Source organism: Nannospalax galili, unplaced genomic scaffold (genome assembly GCF_000622305.1).
Source record: "Nannospalax galili isolate Female #2095 unplaced genomic scaffold, S.galili_v1.0 scaffold833, whole genome shotgun sequence".
Taxonomy (NCBI): domain Eukaryota; kingdom Metazoa; phylum Chordata; class Mammalia; order Rodentia; family Spalacidae; genus Nannospalax; species Nannospalax galili.
Window position 1 is genome coordinate 510,091 of NW_008333374.1, and position 18,962 is coordinate 529,052.

Here is an 18,962-nt window from a genome sequence, read left to right on the forward strand (position 1 = left end):
TTTCCCAAGCCCTCTTTCTGGTCACTACCCCTTATACTGTAGGTTGGGAGAAGGTAACAGGGCTGGGCAGCCCAAGATCCCTCCCCCAGTGACTCAAGGCTCGATAGGGTAATGAAGCTTAATTGGGAGAGAGCCTGTGTTGAAACAGAGGGAAGCGGCCACCCGGGAGGGAGGAGGGGAAAGAGGATGAGACGGATGCAAAAGTGTTCCAGTTGCCCAACCCCAGGAATTTGGGGCGCAGGGTGGGGACAGGAGCATCTGAGAGTTGTGCTGGTGTCTTCTGGAGGTGGCAGGGTGGGGGTACTTAGGAAACAGGGCTCACATGCAAGCAAGACCCCAAGGGTATAAGGAAAGGTAGAAGGGGACCCATCCCAGGTAAGCTCAGAGGGGTACTAGGAGAAGAGGTGACCTTTCTTGGTCCCCTCAAGTTCAGTGGCCATTTACTGCGCCCATCTCTCTCCCTGAATACTGCCATCTACAGACAGACTGTACCTGCACTCTTCCAGACCCTCCAGTCCAGGAGGCATAGAACTCTGGGGCTGCAGTTAAGTTCTGAGGTTCTAGGAAGCTTGGGTGTTGAAGGAATGGCACACCCTTGAGTGGCCTCACATGCATTTAGGGAGCTGTCATTGAGAGCGAGGGTTCCTTGGGTGGGGAGCAGGGGAGCTGGGCGGGCCAGCCACCCCCAGGGCAAGAGTGGGCGGGAAAGACCAGGGTGGGAGGAAGACCAAGGCAGGAGAAGCTGACCCAGACATGCATCCTGTTTACCTGGATAGAGGGGCCACAGTCAGGGGAGGGACCACGGTGGTGGCCCACCACCTGCAGCCTCCCCCACGGGAGACCAGGGAGAGAGGAGGGGTCAGCACAAGATCAACAGTCATCCATTGGCACCATGGCCCTCACCCCAGTTCCAGTTCCATCCGGAACCGGGGCATCCTCCCCACATCTCATCCCTGCTTGGCAAGTGTGACTGCTTTTCAGTTCCCAGGGCCCCCAGTTCCTCCCACTTGGCACGGTCTTGGTCTTGTATCACTGGGCTTCATCACCTCATTAGGAGGGGCCAGTTTCCATCTGCCTTTCTCAAGGTGTCTCAGTCAGTGGCTCCCTTCAACTCTCTCCACCCCAACACCCGCACCCCAACTTGTAACATCCAATACTTGTCGACATGTAAACATCATTCCTGATGGTTCCTTGGTTCCCACCTCACTGTTGTTCCATCGCTGACTCTTTCATGATGGTTATAATCGTGAAAGCAATAATACTAAAAATAATAATCTCAGCTCCGGTTTATAAAAGGCTTTCTGTGTACTAAGTGCCTGAAAGACGGCTCTTTTTATTATTAGAGACATAGACACTGTGGCTTAGAAAACCCAGAAGAGTTTGTAACTGTATCAAGAGCCAAGCCCAGACCTGCCTCCCTCTGAGCCCAGACACCCAAGCCCCGTCTGTTACTTCTATGTGTCACATCAATCCTTACCTGTCTAGATAGGCTTAATTTTGCTTTTATTCTAGAGCTATGTGGGAGGAGGGGTTACAATAGGAAATCTGGACCCCCCAGGATGAGTGCTGGAGCCTCCAATCCCTGAGCCCACTCCTCTCATCTATGGGTCAGGACCCTGAGTGGAGGAGGAGCCCAGGGCAGAGCACTCACTGACTCTAAAGCTCTTTCCCGGGTTCCCCAGTCAAGTTTCATCTGCCTGGTTCTGTGTACCTGCCCTGTCCTTCTCCATCAATGATCTTTTATACACCAGCTTACTCTCTTAAGAATACGGTAAGAGGCCAGCATAGTGGTACACACCTGTAATCCCAGCACTTGAGAAAGTGAGTCAAGGTGGATCATAAGTTCAAGGTCAGTCCAGGCTACACAGCAAGACCCTATCTCTAAAATTAAAAAAAAAAAAAAAGGTAACCCAAAACAGAATTTTTTAAAGGAAACACTTTAGGGGTTGGCAAGATGGCTCAGAGGGTAAAGGCATTTGCCACCAAGCTTAAGGACCTGAATTCAATTCCCAGGATCCACATGGGGAAAGGAGAGAACTGACTTCTGCAAGTTGTCCTCTGACCACCACACATGCAACACAGACACATTTAGAAAATAAAAAAATTTAAAATTTTTAATAGTTTAAATCATGTAAGCGGGCATGGTGGCTCATGCCTTTAATCCCAGCACTTGGGAGGCAGAGGCAGGGATTCTGTGAGTTCGAGACCAGCCTGGTATACATAGTGAGTTCCAGGTCAGCTGGGGCTACAGGGAGACCCTGTCTCAAAAGGACAAAAAAAAAATCACTCATGTAACAAAAATGCCAGAATCACCTGTTCCTTGGTAGAAAGTACCAGAGAAACACAGAGAAAAGCCAGCAATAACACTGCAGTATGGCTGGTTGTTTCTGAATTCCCTTTATTATAAGGAAGGTTAACAAATACAAGAAAAGGGATCCAGGCACAGAGTCCTAGAAACTGCCTTTCTCTTTAGGTTCTCTAAGTCTGAAAAGTTCAAAGAAAATGGAGACATTTTTCAAGGGTTCATTATTCTTTTAAATATTTTATTTATTATTTTTTTTATTTTTATGTGTATGAGTGTTATGCCTGGATGTAGGTAAGCGCACCCATGCCATGCAATGCCTGTGGAGGACAGAAGAGGCTGTCAGATCCCCTGGAACTGGAGTTATGGACAGTTGTTAGCTGCCATGTGGGTGCTGGGATTCGAACCTGGGTCTTCTGCAAGAACAGTCAGCGTTCTTAACTGCTGAGCCATCTCTCCAACCCCAATTTAAATTATTTTTATTTTATGTGTATATTTTGCCTGCATGTATGTAAGTATATCTGTGTCATGCAATGCCAATGGAGTTCAATTTAACCACTGAGCCATCTCTCCAGGCTCTTTGAGTAATAATGTGGTTCATTATTATTCAAAGCCATGTCCACAAATCACCTAAATTCTCCCAAACTCCAATGTCCTATCTTCTGCAATAAACCGGACAGTCTGGCCCTGGAGCCACCTGAGGTCCAAAAGTATCTCGGTTAGCATCCATGTCAAAGGTCAAAGCCTTCATAGTGGTCCCTGAGTCCCCAGAGGCCCCCTTTCCTTCTCTGACTCTAGCTTTTCCCACTCCTCCCCTCCTCCAACCAGAATGGTCCTCAAGTAGAATAAACATACTCCCACCTCAGGGACCTTCACAGTTCAGTCTCCCTGTATATTTGTTAAACACTGAACCAAATAGACTATCAGGCACTTTCACATTCAGGACCTTACTTGACTTTCATTACAACCTCAGGAGGTCAGTGTTGCTCCCACTTTACAGATGAGATAGGTAACTAAGGTCCAGAGTGGTTAAATACCACATACAAAATTGTACAGGAAAAGAGAATGCCAAATTAGCTAGGTGTGGTGATGCACACCTATAATCCTAGCACTCAAAGCAGGAGAATCCTGAGTTAGAGGCTAGCCTAGGCTACATAACAAATTCAAGCCCAGTGTGGGTTACAAGACATGATCCTAGCTTGAAAGAAAATTGACTGGGAATATGGCTCAGAGGGTAAAGGATTTGCTACACAAGCAGGAAGACCTGAGTTTGAATCTACAGAACCTATGCAAAGCCCCGCACAGTAGCAAATCCGCCATCCTAAAGCAAGATGGGAGACAGAGGCTGAACACCAGGAAGCCCATGGTGCAGCTAGCATGGGCACACATCGGTGAACAACAAAGAGAGTTCTGCCTCAAGGTAGAAGGTGAGAACCGACACCTGAGGTTGTCCTCTGACCACAAGAGGGTGCTGGCATTGGGTACATCTGCATTTGCACACACAGGCATACATTCCCACATATCATACACACATTCCTATCATACACAAATAAACAAAGTTTAGGAAGAAAAAAAAAAGCCTTAGCAGAATAATCAGATCAAAATGTGACTCAGGGGCTGGAGAGATGGCTGAACGGTTAAGAGCACTGGTTGCTCTTGCAGAGGACCATGGTTTGGTTCCCAGTACCCATATGGCAGCTAACAATCATCTGCAACTCCAGTTCTAGGGGATCTGATGCCGTCTTCTGGCCTACACAGGCATTGCATGCCCGGGTGCACTTACAAACATACAGACAAAAAAAATCATACACATAAAAATAAAAATAAATAAATAAATTTTTTAATGTTACCCAGATGTGACACCAGCTGGTTCTGCAACATTACTCAATAGCATCATGTGTGAGGCTTCAGCATCTCCCCAACATTTCATGCATTGATATCTATCAAATACCAATCAGGATTATAAAGAAAATCGCAATGGGGGAGGCATAACAGTGAAGACAAAGCAGGTTTGTTATTTTATTTATTAAATCTTTGAGATTTTTATACAGTACAGTTTGATGGTATTAGGTTCCCCTCTCTGCACCTCCCCCACAGCCCCCCAACCAATTTAATGTGCTTAGAGTCTGATTTGTGTCCTTAAATGTCTTTCAGTGTGGGTCCATCCACTGGGCACACCAAGAGTCCCATCCCTGTAAGACACTGTCTTTCCTCCTCCCAGCAGCCATCAATTGCCAAAAGTTCCTCAGGTTGGGTTGGGATGTCTTACCCACTTCCCCATGTCTATGCTGGGATTTTGCCTGGTTTGTGCTTGCCTGGGACTTGTGCGTGCTGTCACCATTGCTGTGAGTTCATATGTGTTACCGAACAGCTGTCTGGAAGACTGTTTCCTTTGTGGTCCACCCCCTCTGGCTCTTACAATCGCTCTACCTCCTCTTCCACAATGATCCCTGAGCCAGAGGTTTGAATAGGTGTCCTACTCAGTGATAAGCACTCTGCAGCCTCTTGTTCTCTGCACATTGACCAGTTGTGGGTTTCTGTGTTAATCACCATTTTCTGTATAAAGCAAATTCTTGTTGAGAGTTGAAAGATGCATTCACCCTATGTGTAGAGGCTGGAGATGTCTCACTTATGGTTAAGCATCTTATAAACACTTGTTCTCTGCATTTGACCAGTTCTGGAATTATGTATGCAAAAAGAAGCATCTTTGATGAGGGGTGAAAGGTACACTTGTCTCGGCTACTCAGGCACTCTCCAAGGTAGGTATTTTAAGCATTAAAGCTAACCAGGGGACAGTTCTGAGATGTAACTGATGGGTTGAGACTTGCAGGAAGGAAGCAGGCCTGGGCACAGAGTCTTCAAGCAGGACAGCAGTGCAAAGGTCCTGGGGCAGGAGCTTGCTTACTCTTCTTGAAGATCATAGTGAGTGACTGGAGCAGAGGGGAGGGAATGGGAGGAGCTAAAGTCAGAGAGGGAAAGGGAGGGCAAGGGCTAACAGAGTTCCTTTAGAGAGTATGCTGGGGAAGTGGGTACACAGAGACAAGTGGGGGGGAGGCCTCAGGGAGAGAAGGGAGGCTGGACACACACAGGAAGATTAGCCTTAGGTCTACGTGAAGTCTCTGCTTCCTTCTTTTTTGAAGAGTTTCTTCTTTTGGTCTTTTTGAAACAGGGTCTCTCTATAGCCCCAGCTGGCCTGGAACTCACTATGCAGACCAGGCTGACCTTGAACTCAAAGAGATCCGCCTGCATCTGCCTCCCAAGTGCTGGGACTACAGGCATGCCCCAGCACACCCGGCAAGAGTTTATTTATTTTTATTTTATGTGTATGAGTGTTTTGCCTTCATGTATGTAGGTGTACTGTGTGTGTTCAATGCCTGTAGAGACCAGAAGAGGGCATTGAATCTTCTGGAACTGGAGTTACAGACTGTTGTTAGCCACTATGTAGGTGTTAGGAACCAAGCCCCAGTCCTCTGCAAGAGCAGCCCGTGCCCTTAATTGATGAGCCATCTCTCCAGCCCCTCTCTGCTCCCTTTTATGAGTTTCTGGTCTCAGACTGGGATGCTGCATCCACTTTGTCTCCTGTTGGATTTGGTAATTAATCGCAGTATATCAATCCATCCACAAAACAGTTTGCTCTTCTGTAAAGACAGGTAGATCTGAGGACAGCTGCAGCGAATATGAAAAAGCTTTAAAAAGTGCACCATTGGGGGCTAGAGAGATGGTTCAGTGGTTAAGAGCCCTGGCTGCTCTTGTAGAGGACCAGCTTCAGTTCCCAACACCCACATGGCAGCTAACAACCATCCGTAACTCCAGTTCCAGGGGATCCAACACCCTCCGGACTATTAGTGCCTCTGTAGGCATTGCACAACATAGGTGCACTTAGGTACATACAGGTAAAGCACTCATACACAAGATAAAATTAATTAATTAATTTTAAAATGCACTAATGGTCCAGAGTGGGTTCCCAAAGCAGCTGGGCCTATTGATGTTACTGAATATTTTCTTGGCAATTGTTTTTGTTGTTGATTTTTTAATTTTTTAATTTTTTTATGTGTATGTGTGTATTGCCTACATGTAGGTAGGTGTACCCGTGTCGTGCAATGCCTGCCTGTCGGATCCCCTGGGACTGGAGTTACGGACAGTTGTTAGCTGCCATGTGGGTGCTGGGATTCGAACCCAGGTCTTCTGCAAGAACAACCAGTGTTCTTAACTGCTGAGCCACCTCTCCAGCCCTGTTGATTATTTTTATTTTTGTTTTGTGTTTTTTATAGCATTTACTCTGTGTCTGTGTGCACACGTGCATGCGTGCCTGTGTGTGTGTGTATTGTGCGTGCGTGTGTGTGCGTGTGTGTGTGAGTGTGTGTGTGTGTGTGTACATGTGTGGCGCTCAGAGGACAACTTGTAGGAGTTGATTCTCTCCTTCCACCGTGTGGGTCCTGGGGATTGAACTCAGGTCATCAGGCTTGGCAGTAAGCAATTTTATCCACTGAGCATCTCATCAGCCCTGCTTTGATGTTTTATTTTGTTTCAAGATTTATTTTAATTTAAAATATCTCTATGCATGTGTATCTGTGTATGGGTATTTCCATGTGAGTGTAGGTGCCCATAGAGGCCCTAGGCCTTGGATCCCCCTGAAGTTGCTGGAGTTGCAGATGGCTGTGAGCCTCCCGACCTGGGTACTGGGAACTGAGTTCATTCCTCTGCAAAAGCATCAAGCTCTCTTAAACTCTGAGCCATCTCTTTGGTGTTTTGACATACGGTTTCATAACATAGCCCAGGCTAGCTTGGAACTCACTATGTAGCCCAGGCTGGTCTCAAACTCATGACTTTCAGGCCTTAGTTCTATAATCCCTAGTGTCAAGATGACAGGTAGGTATGTATCACCACATGCTGGCTCACAGTCATTTGATTACACACACACACACACACACACACACACACACACACACACCATTTGTGATGTGATGAGGGCCTTTTCTGATTCCTTGCAGGTCACAGGGAGGCAAGCCACCTCCCAAGTTTCCTGACTAGCAGGGAAGGGCTCCCATTGCTACCTGGGTGTCCTCAGGCAACTCTCTCCCTCCCTGAGTCTCCTCTCCATCATCTGTGAGGGGGATAATGACCATACCTGCCCCATGGGGTGCTTGTGAGGACAGAATGAATCACATCTGTAAAGTGCTTAGCACAGACCCAGTAAGCACCCAATAAAAGATGGCAAAGACTGTCCCACCCAAATTCCTCATCCTGTTCTTAGGCATCTGCAGAAACTGGCCCTTCCTCTGTTGCTCCCCGGCCTGGCTCTGCCCTTCCCAGCAAAGCATATCTCCCAGTCAGTCCACATGCCAGATACTTGAGTCTGGCCTTAACCTTGTCCCTGGAACATCTAGTCTTAAGGGGGAGACAGAGGTTAAACAAGGAACATTTGTGCTACAGTTACAAATAGTCAGGTGTGATGGCACAGACCTTTAATCCCAGCACTCGGGTGGTGGAGGCAGGTGGGTCTCTGAGTTCAAGGCCAGCCTGGTCTACATAGTGAGTTCCAGACCAGCCAGAGCTCAACAGTGAGAGCCTATCTCAAAAATCAAACAAACAAAAATAGCCACAGGCACTATGAAAGACAACATCAGGGTGTCATGAGAGATGATGGCAAGTGGGAACTGATGTTCAGGTTGTGGGGAGGAAAATCGAGGCAGCTGGGGGCTGAGGAGTGAGGGGGAAAACAGCATGGAGACACCTGAAGACAGTGAACACTCCAGAAGAGGACGTGCGTGCGTGCGTACACACCACACACACACACACACACACACACACACACGGTACCCAGGTTGAGAGAGAGAGAGAGAGAGAGAGAGAGAGAGAGAAAGGCTCTATGAGTCTCCTTGCCCTAGGCTCAAGCCTCAAGCTTCCCTGGACTAGAACCCTCCAGGATTATGCCTGGACACCAAGGTACCTCAGGACTCCTCATGTGAGCAAGGCTGCCAAGAAAATCTTCATAGAAATAGTAAGTGCTGGGGGCTGGAGAGATGGCTCAGTGGTTAAGAGCACTGACTTCTCTTGCAGAGGACCCACATGGCGCTAACAAGTCTGTAACTCCAGTTTCAGGGGATCTGATGCCCTCTTCTGGTGTCCGTGGGCATTGCATGCTCATGGTACACTTATATACACATAGGCAAAACACTCATAGAGATTAAATAAATAAATAAATAAATAAATAAATAAATAAAAGAAAAAGAGATAGAGAACACAAGGACCAATGAGATGGCTCAGCAGATAAGGGGGCTTGTCACCAAGCCTCACAACCTGAGTTTAATCCCCAGGACCGATGTGGTGGAAGGAGAGAACTGACTTGCAAGTTGTCCTCTGACCTTCCTCTTGTTCACTGTGGCACATGTGCCCACACAAGTAAATGAACAAACAAACAAATAAATGTAATTTTAAAAAGACTTAGTGCAAGCGTTTACTTGGTAACAGAATACTGCCTCTGGAAAACAGCACTCTAGGGCTCCTACTATAAAGGACAAGTCCGGTATTAAGAGTCCACTACAGAGAAGGCCTTCAAGTATCTGGCGTGAGCAAGTGACTCTATTTGCCAAACTGCAACCCACAAATGTCAGCAATGTTCTTTGAAATGCATTTAAAAATATATTGATGGGGCTGGAGAGATGGGTCAGCAGTTAAGAAAACTGGCTGCTCTTGCAGAGGACCCAGGTTCAGGTCCCAGCATTGATATGGTGGCTAACAACCATCTGTAACTCCAGTTCCAGGGGATCTGATGCCCTTTTCTGGCCTTCATGGGCATTGCATGCATAGGCTCCTTAAAAGCACAAAGGCAAAATACTCATACACACAAAATAAAATAAAAAATATATCAATGCCAGGTGTGGTGGTACATGCCTGTGATCCCAGCAATCAGGAGGTAGAGGTGGAAGAGCAAAAGTTTTTGCATGGTGGTGTACACCTTTAGTTCCAGCACCCAGGAGACAGAGTCAGGTGGATCTCTATTAAGTATGAGGCCAGTGTGGTCTACCTAGAGAATTCCAGGCCAGCCAGGGCTATAAAGTGAGGCCCTGTCTCAACAATAACAAAACAACAAAAAATCAGATGTAAAGCCGGGTGTGGTGGCACACGCCTTTAATCCCAGCACTGGGGAGGCAGAAGCAGGCAGATCTTTGTCAGTTTGAGGGCAGCCTGGTCTACATAGCAAGTTCCAGGCCAGCTGGGACTACAGGGAGACCCTGTCTCAAAAAAGATTAAAAAACAAAAATCAGATGTAATAAAATGATGATATTCCACAAAATAAGAAAAAAGGTGGTGAATATAAAGTGTTGGGACTATCTCCTTCACTGGGCAAACATAGGCTCTGGTGAGCCCTGGGGTGTCATTTAGTTGTGAAGTGGTGCCAGGGTGAGGGGGTGCTAAGCAAACACTGTGCCACAAAGCTGCATCCCAGCCTATGGTCTTGCATTTCTTTTCACAGTCTCCCCAGAAAGGCCGGATTCCCCTGGGACAAGCACCCTGTCTTAGCCATATTCCTAGGAGGGCTGGACTTGGGAGACTGGAAGTGTTGATTGTAGCATTTGCCTGCAGACACCCTCACCTGCTTGACACAGGAGGAGGCCTGCCACAGCTGCCTTGGACTACATTGCAGCCCTTCTCGCACCCAGATTGGGATTTGGGGAAGTGGGAGGGAGACCAGGGCAACAGTGTGGGGCGATGTTCTGTGATATACACACTGGGGCCCAGATGCATTCTTGTAGGTAACCACAGAAAAGCCCTCGCCCTGAGGAGCCTGTTTCCTTAACCACTTGATGGAACGGCTACAGACTTGTGTTAGGTTATGAAGCAAATGGTCATCCAGAGGCTTCACATGTGGTGACCCCATGTTGGCTGTTCTCATTACTCCTCTAGGTTTGGGTGGTCCATGGGTCTGAACCCCCAGGGCCTTCTGTGTCCCCACCCGTGCTCCTTCTGTCTATCTCCCAAACAGAGGAGAGTCTGCAACTCTGAGGCTGATTCTCTCTCTCTACTAACTGGCTACTTAACCTTGGTTGTGTTTTCCAACCTGAGCAAGCCTCCACGTGTCTTCCTATTAAATGGGGACAGTAACAGAACATTTACCTAACTGGGTGCTTGGAAGATTTGATGAGGTCATGCCTGGAAAAATCCCAGCACATCTTCATTGTGCAAGGAGCACAAGCTTCCATTGTTCTACCCTGGGTACCACACATCCCACCAGCAGTCACTTCCCTACCCGGGTGCCCATCCTAGGACTGAGCACAAATTTGTATGTTAGCCAAGTATGGTTCACCCCTGGGAACTGCCCTCTTCAAGCCTGAAGTCTCCAACTCTCCATCTAGTTAGTGCAAGCAGATTCCCAGCTCCTTTAGCCCAGTGACAAGAAAACATGCCAAGTCCCTCATTCCCACCCCCACCCTGCCGGTCCCTCTCTAGGGAGCACAGTCAGTCATGATGAGAGAGGACAATATGTCACGTTTATTCACAGAGCTCAGCGTAGCCCACTTAAGGACCCCCAGGAAGCTTGTCCCCCACCCCCAGCTCTTCCAAGCCATGTCAGCTGATGTGACTACAGGAGTGTTCTATTGCCTGGGCATCAGTTTAGGGCATGATGTTGGCGATGCTCTGGAAGAGAGGAGAGAAGGGGTGAATACAGGTGCACAGCCAGAAGGGGCTTGAGATCTTCCTCCAAGTTCCACTCTTGAGAAATGATAGGGAGACCAGCTGTTTATTTGGGGGACAGTAAGGAGCCAGGCCTCCCAGGGAGATAGGCTAAGGGAGGTCGTTAAGGAAGAAGCCGTCCATTTCACCTCAGAAGGTCCTTGACAGTCCCTGTAGTCCAAGGACAAAGGAAAGTGGGTCTGGAGTAGGGACCAGGATTCCATGGGGGCTTTATACTCTAGCCAGGGAGAAGGCAGAAGTCCCACCACCTCAAAAAACAACCCCTCCCGCTCCAACCCGCCGCAAAAATGCCAGGTGTGGCGGTGCAGGCCTTTAACCCCAGCACTCAGGAAGCTGAATTGGGTGGATCTCTGTGGGATCAAGGCCAGTCTGATCTACATAGCAAGTTTTGGGCTAGCTGGGGCTACAGGGAGACCATGTCTTAAAAAAAAAAAAAGAGTGCCCAGTACTTGCCAAGCACCCACTACCCAGCACAACCACACAAGGCAACAGGGCAGGGTAGCAAAGACATTCACAGGAGGGCTGGTAAAGAGGGAAAGCAGCCAGCTGCTGGGAAGGAGAGGGTGATGAAGAGCCCCAACAGGCAGACAGGCACGTGAAGGATGGTTACTGCAGCCTTGCCCTCCCTGTCTCCCAGATGTGCAAGTGCCTCAGAGCTCATTTCTGCCCGCTTATGTTTGTTCAGTGAGACTGGAAAGCACCCAAAACCTGCAAGCTGGTGATGAAAGAAAGGATCAGAGCTGGGAGAACAGGTTGGATGGTCTCTTGCAGAGACTGAGTCTGTCCAAAGGGAAGCTGTCCGAAAGCAGGCTATGGTGAGGGGACTCAAGATGGGAGAGAGCAAGAACGAGAGAGAGAGAGAGAGAGAGAGAGAGAGAGAGAGAGAGAAGAGAAAGAGAGAGAGAGAGAGAGAGAGAGAGAGAGAGAGAGAGAGAGAGAGTTGTGTGGGCTCTCACCCTCCACAGAGCTGAGAAGTTGATGAATGGCTTGTTGACCGAGGCCTGGAATTCAAAGACAAAGTCAGTCACCGACCTCCATCCAACCCCTATCCTGAAGAGAACCTCAAGTGATCTCCACTCCCCTCTCTACCCCAGTCCTAATCCAAGTCGCACCCAGAGACTCACCCCAGATGCTGCTGTAGTGGTTGCGGCCCCTCCGTGCTGGCCTGTGTACCCGCCTTGATGAGCGCCCTGTAGACAAAGCCCAGATCATCACTGCCAGCCCTCAACTCTTCCCTGGGAGCTCCATCGCCCCTCTGGGATGACTGGGGCTGGAGTGGGAGGCCCAGGCTAACCCTCTGTGTCCCTCACTTGCTGTCCTAAGACAGAATCCAAAGCTCATGTTGTCATGGGAATTGTGAGACCTGGGTAGAACTCTAGGGATGGTGTCTGTCTGCTGCTGACTGGTCTCTCCCAAGCTTCCCTTTACTTCAGCATTAGGGAAATGTTCCCCATCTTAAAGAAGGGGGACTCAGAAGACCCACACAAATACCAGAACCTCTATTTACCTTCATCCCTGACTTCTAAGCACCCTTCTATATGGTCTAGCCTCAAGTCTAACTCAGCTCATCCCTGCCCTTGACCTCATCATGTCACTGGACAGAACCTCCCCAGCTGCACCCCCACTCCCGGCTGCCTCCACTTGGGTGGTCTCACACAGTATCCTCCTCCACCCAAGGCTCTTTCCAATCCTCTCCTCCCCTACCCAACCCTCCCTGGCTTCCTCTGGGCAGCAGATGTGGCTCTGGGCTCTGATCCCCAGACCCATCCTAAGGATGGTGTCCCAGCTTGCTGATCCCAGTGGCTGCTTATGGAGTATGGAGAACGGGCATCTGGGCCATGAGGGAATCAGCCTGCTGCTGGTCCCCAGCCTCCCCTCCTTGGTGTCCACTCCCTTGTGAATGGTGTGGCTTGCCTGACCTCCAGGATCTGTTCTCTCTACAGAAATGGGTAGGAGAGTTCTCCAGAAGCCACCCACTACCCACCCAGTCAGCCAATCAGAAAGTTCTGAGAGAGAACTCCATATCTGCATCTTACCAACTGGGCACTCATCATGTAACCTTAGCAAAGAGTCCCCTTAAGTCTCTCTGAGCTTTAGTTTCCTTATCTAGGTATCTGAGAGTCACCACCTTTACGCTGACTGCCTCATAGGAACATGTCTGGTCCCCTTATCTAGGAGGAGAGCTCCCTGATGGAGGGACTGGTCCCTTTCACCCTGTCTCAGGTGGGGTTTTTGCAAATAAGATGGTCAAATCCATCTGACCAGCTGGCCACCAGCTCTGTAGTAATGGAGATGGGGAAGGAAGGAGAGGAAGAAAGTATTGTGACTGCCCAAGCTTCTTTCACCAAACCAAGGCTGCTTGGGCTCCCCAAATGTCCCAAGTTTAGCCTCTCCCTCCCCGAGCCCCCTTCTTCCCAGTTTCCCCACCTCTGTTCACCTACATTCAGCAGCTGGTTGGCCTCCTTGCTGGCTTGGTTGACCCCATTATGAACATCTTGCTGCAACCTGTCCATTTCCTTCCCGGCCTGGCCAGCAGCATGGTGGACGCCTTGGCCAAGTTTCTCCGCTTCCTTTCCGGCCTGACCAGCAGCATAGTTGACCCCTTGGCCAACTTTCTCTGCCTCCTTCCCGGCCTGGTTGAACCCAGTGTGGACCCCTTGAATCACTTTGTCTGCTTCCTTTCCGGCCTGTTCAAAGGCATGGTGGACACCCTGGCCAAACCATTCCATGTCCTTCCCAGCCTGGCTAATCCCAGGATAGACTGCTTTGTCTCCCTCTTGCCTTGCCTGCCCTGCCACATAATAACCATGGCCCTGGCTATGGCCAAACTGTTGGGCCTCCATCGCAGCGTGGCTAAGTCCCTGATTGGCCCCCTGAACCACTTTGCCTCCCTCCTTCCCAGCCTGACCAAAGGCCTGGTGAACTCCCTGGCCCAACTTCTCTGCCTCCTTCCCAGCCTGACCAAAGGCATTGTGAATCCCCTGACCAACCTTCTCTGCCTCCTCCCCAGCCTGACCAAAGGCATTGTGAATCCCCTGACCAACCTTCTCTGCCTCCTTCCCAGCCTGCCCAAAGCCACTGTGGACACCCTGACCAAACTTCTCTGCTTCCTTTGAAGGCTGACCAAATGCATGGCTACCATCCTGACCAAACTTCTCTGCTTCCCTCCCAGGCTGACCAAAGGCATTGTGAGCCCCCTGACCCAACTTGTCTGCCTCCTTCCCCGCCTGACCAAAAGCATGGTGGGCCCCCTGGCCAAACTTGTCTGCCTCCTTCCCGGCCTGACCAACAGCATGGTGGGCCCCCTGGCCAAACTTGTCCGCCTCCTTCCCGGCCTGACCAAAAGCATGGTGGGCTCCCTGGCCAAACTTGTCCGTCTCCTTCCCGGCCTGACCAACAGCATGGTGGGCCCCCTGGCCAAACTTGTCCGTCTCCTTCCCGGCCTGACCAACAGCATGGTGGGCCCCCTGGCCAGACTTGTCCACCTCCTTCCCGGCCTGACCAAAAGCATGGTGGGCCCCATGGCCAAACTTGTCTGCCTCCTTCCCGGCCTGACCAAAAGCATGGTGGGCCCCTTGAGCCAACCTCCCAGCCTCATTCCCAGCCTCCCCCGTGACATGGTGGGCTCCCTGACCAAACCTCCCTGCTTCACTGCCCGCCTGATTGACCCCATGGTGGACCCCATGATGAATCATTTTGTCTGCCTCCTTCCCAACCTGTCCAGCAGCGTGGTTGACCCCATGGGCAAGCTTCTCTGCTTCATTTCCTGCGTGTTCGACGCCATTGTTGATGCCATGGGATACTTTGTCCAAGCCGCGTTCCACCTCCTTGCCGGCCTGGCTCCCCATGTTGCTAAGTCCATTAAAAACTTTCTCCACTTCCCTTCCAGCTTGAGTGATTCCGTTATTGATGCCTTCTAGGGCCTTGCCCACCTCTCTCTCTGCATTGCTCAGCCCTCGGCTGAAACCTTCTATGACCTTCTCAATGGGGTCATCATGGGCTGCCCAGGCAGGCAGAGCCCCCAGGAACAGTAGGAGGCAGCAAGACCTGAGAAAACTGTTGAGATGCATGCTGCTGGGAAGGTGTTGAGGATGCAGAGAGCAGCCTGGGGAGTGACGCTCCTATTTATCATCCGCCTCCCTCTCTTTTCTCCACCCCTCATGACTCAATTACCCTGTGAGACACTGACTTCGTCCCCAGTCAGGGAGGTATTTCCCAGGGAGATTTGGGATTGAGCAATTAAAAGGAGGAGGAACACAAGATGAGTCACACTCAGAGAAGAGCCTGGCATCTTTGCTGTATGCCCAGCTCAGGTCCTCCACCCCAGAAGATAGTTCTGCCCTGCCTAGCCACCTCCTGTTTTCCATCCTCAGTGACTGGCCAGCTCCTGGTTCTTTTTTTAAAAAAAAAATTTTTTTTTGGTCTTTTTGAGACAGGATCTCCCTGTAGCCCCAGCTGTCCTAGAACTCACTATGTAGACCAGGCTGGCCTTGAACTCACAAAGGTCTGCCTGCCTCTGCCTCCCAAGTGCTGGTATTAAAGGCATGTGCCACCATGCCTGGCTAAAATTGAGCTTTTGTGTATTTCATGATCAAATTTAGACCCCCTCCCCAATCCATACCCCTCCCACCCAGAACTCATGCATTCTGTCATACATGTTAAGTCCTATCCAGTCAAGCATTTGTACCCAGATGTCCTTCTGCAAAAGTTCATCCACTGTAGTCTAGTCAGCCTATCTGGAGATCGATTTATTTATTTATTTATTTATTCATTTATTTATTTAGCCTTTTTGAAACAGGGTCTCCCTGTAGCCCTAGCAAGCCTGGAACTTGCTATGTAGACCAGATTGGCCCCAATCTCACAGAGATCCACCTGCTTCTGCCTCCCAAGTGCTGTGTGCCACCATGCCCAACCTATACAGAGATCTTTTTTTTTAATACAGCTTTAATACAACTGTCACCTACTCCCCATCTTCTCTATATAGAGATCTTAAGGAAGATCTACTCCCTCACCCAGCAGTAATCAGTTGCCAACAGTTCCCAGGCTAGGGCCAGCCCACTGTCCATTTCCCTTGATCCACTCTGGGCCCTCGTCCAAGTTGGCATGGGTCTTGTGCATGATGCCACCATTGCCTCAAGCTCACATGAGCAAGCTTCCAGTGGCCTGAAAACCTCTGTTTCTCTGTGTTCATGGACCAACCCCAGCTCTTACAATCTTTCTGCCCCCTCTTCCAAATGGTCCCTGAGCCATGGGTGGGTGAGGTTTAATATAGGAGTCCTATCCAGGAACACACACTCTGCAGTCTCTAAAACTTCCAAGAACCAGTTGAGGAAACAACCTGAATGTTCTTCAACTGGCTCTTGATCCCACCTTCAGGCACTCTCCATCCTTGACAACCCCATGGCCCGTCTTAGGGATCTAAGCATCCAGCTTATCCAGCAGGAAGAGTCTGGAAAAGTGGGGAGCAGTCAGGGAGGAGAAGAGGCCTCTAGGAGCTGGGGGCAGTTCCCTGACCCTACCTCTCTCTCTGCTTCAGTCACATGGGCCTGGCCTCAACACCTCAAACACCCCTCACTCATTGCTACCCCATGGCTTTGCACGTGTCTAGAATGTAGAAGTCAGAGTTTCACGTGGCTGACTCTATTTATTCTGTACCTGGTTCAAAGGCTGGCATCTCAGAAAGCCTTCCCTGACCATCCCTAAGCACAATATGGCATTACAGGTTTGACGATTATGCTCTGTAATATCAGCCTTTTGTTTCCACAGCACTTATCGCCATCTGAAATCATATTTACTTTTTATAGTGTGTCTGACCTGCCTGATTGTAAACTGCCAGCAAATAAGGCCTTTGTGTTGGATACTGCTAGAGTCCCAGTTTCTGGAACATTAGCTGGGGCATGGTAAATATTTATAAATGAAACACATAGATGGGTTAGAAGCCAAGGGAAGAGTCTAAGCCTGTCTCACTGGGTGCTGGAGGAAAAGGGTACCTGAGTCCCTAGAGCAGCATGGGATCTCTAGAAGAGGGCTGCAAATTTGGGAACCAGGATCACATGCTCATGACAGAACCCAGGTCTCTTGCCTCCCAGCCCGTGGGCAAGGGCAGGGGGCTAATTGCCATGAATGGGAGAGGACGCAGTGTCACCTGAAAAGCCGGTTGAGGCAGCCCCGGGGAGGGGTTCGGAGTCCTGCTGCATCGGGGAGCTGTCTCAAGCACGTGGGCTGGGGGCCAGGACCTTTTCCTTCCTGCCTTTTTCCCAGGGGGCCTCCAAAGCCCTGACCTGAAGCCTCAAGTGTTGCCCTGTTGGCTCAGATTATGGGGAAAATGGCTGGGAGCCTGGGCTGGGGCCTGAAGTGCATTAAAAGGAATAGCATGCGGTGGCTGGCAGGTGGCTACCTAGGGACTAGTTTGGAAGGAGGCAAACAAGAGCCAGTGGGTGGGAACAGTTGGGTGCAGGGGAGAAAGATATTTGGGTTTTAATGCCAACGGTGAGGCTGAGCAAGGGGGTGGCAGTGGGCAGGCTGGGTATGAACGTGCAGGGTGTGTGCCAGTGGGGGTGGTAGAGTTATGTGTGTGGGTGTCCAGGTGTGGCTGAGAATCAGCACGTGTTTTCAGGCTCTGCTCAAACAAGGACACAAGGTGGTCCCCTCAGAGAACTAACAACTCCACCCAGAATCAAGCATCCTGGATCCTGGTGGAGTTTCTGCCCTTCCCCAGCTCTGCCAGCAGAGGGTAGCTAGCTAATCGGGCCACCTCGGTAAAGCTGATCTGCTTCCCAGTTTCACATTCCAGTGACAAAGGCAGAATTCTGGGCACCCTCAGGTGTGGCTCTCCCTGTCCTGAGCATCCCTAATGATGGAAGGTCACAGACCAGGAAGTCACCAGGCAGGGAAGGCTGGGGGCTGTGCTTCAGCATCCTGACCCACCCCAAAATTGACAGGGAAGGCCTGCCCTTTTCAAATACACCCCATCTTTTCTATTCTTGGCTTTATTTGGGGTTTTGTATTGTTTTTTTTTTAAATGAGGCCTTGAGTAGCCCAAGCTGGCCTCAAACTCATGTAGCTGAGGCTGGCCTTGAATTCCTGATCTTCCTGACTCTGTCAGCACCGACTGCTAGGATGGGAGACATACACCACCACTCCATTTTTTTTCTTTTCTCTCTTCTCTCCTCTCTTCTCTCCTCTTCTCTCTCTCTCTCTCTCTCTCTCTCTCTCTCTCTCTCTCCTCTCTCCTCTCTCCTCTCTCCTCTCTTCCTCCTCCTTCTACCAGCCCCAGCACCTCTTCTCAGCCCTCTATTCCCATTTGCTAAGGGATTCAGGACTTTAACATCTATATCTCCATAACTGAAACTGGTCTGTGATTATTTCTCCTCTTGACAGCAGCCTCTGTTGGCATGGGTAATGTGATTATGCTGGTTCCTTAGTGCCAACGGAAGTTCAGGAGTTTGGCCATCACACCTCACGTCACAGCACCCCACAAGAGTATGAAGCATGTGTTCACACAGGGTATTTGCCCATCCAAGGGTGCCCTACCCAGAACCCTCTACACAGTGGGGCTGCCTAGGGCTTCCTGGCTCAGGCTAGAAGGGCTGCACCTGGCTTCCAAGCTCTGGCTAAGGCCAGGGTCTGCCACAGTTAGTAGAGTAGGTGCCTAGCTAGTAAATGGGAAATACTTGTTCCCTGATAGTGGATCTACCCATTGCCTTAATCTGAACCAGCCCTTGGGAAAGTAGATCATGACTCTTTCTGTTTCTTCTCTTGTTATTTATTACTCAGATCTGTCATTTCTTGCACCCAATTTTTGAGAGTTATTTGTCAGTTTGTTTTGTTTGAGCCAGGGTCTCATACTGTAGCCCAGGCGGGTCTGGAGCATATCATGTAGTCCAGGTTGTCCTTGAACTCATGACAATCCTCCTGCCTCAGCCTCCTGAGTGCTGGAATTATAGGAATGAGTCACCATACC

General features: G+C 49.8%; 1 protein-coding gene across 2 annotated transcripts; it reads right to left on the reverse strand.

The window, feature by feature from the left end:
* Positions 1 to 10,769: 10,769 nt before the first annotated feature.
* On the reverse strand, positions 10,770 to 15,220 carry Sbsn (suprabasin). Of its 2 annotated transcripts, none has more exons than XM_008828020.3 (4): positions 13,441 to 15,220; positions 12,124 to 12,189; positions 11,956 to 12,000; positions 10,770 to 10,942 (listed from the first exon to the last, which is right to left on the reverse strand). In XM_008828020.3, exons 1-4 carry the CDS (start codon positions 15,067 to 15,069, stop codon positions 10,919 to 10,921), a joined length of 1,764 nt encoding a protein of 587 aa, XP_008826242.1. In that variant the 5' UTR covers positions 15,070 to 15,220; the 3' UTR covers positions 10,770 to 10,918. The 2 variants fall into 2 exon arrangements, with proteins under 2 accessions (XP_008826242.1, XP_008826244.1); XM_008828022.2 differs by having other exon boundaries at positions 14,716 to 15,156.
* Positions 15,221 to 18,962: the final 3,742 nt, after the last annotated feature.

Coding starts and splice junctions, on each gene's coding strand:
- Sbsn (XM_008828020.3), bottom strand. CDS start 15,069: ATGCATCTCAACAGTTTTCTCAGGTCTTGCTGCCTCCTACTGTTCCTG. Junction 12,190..13,440: donor AGGCCAACCAGCTGCTGAAT/GTAGGTGAACAG, acceptor CTTTGTCTACAG/GGCGCTCATCAAGGCGGGTA. Junction 10,943..11,955: donor ACTTCTCAGCTCTGTGGAGG/GTGAGAGCCCAC, acceptor CCTCTCTTCCAG/AGCATCGCCAACATCATGCC.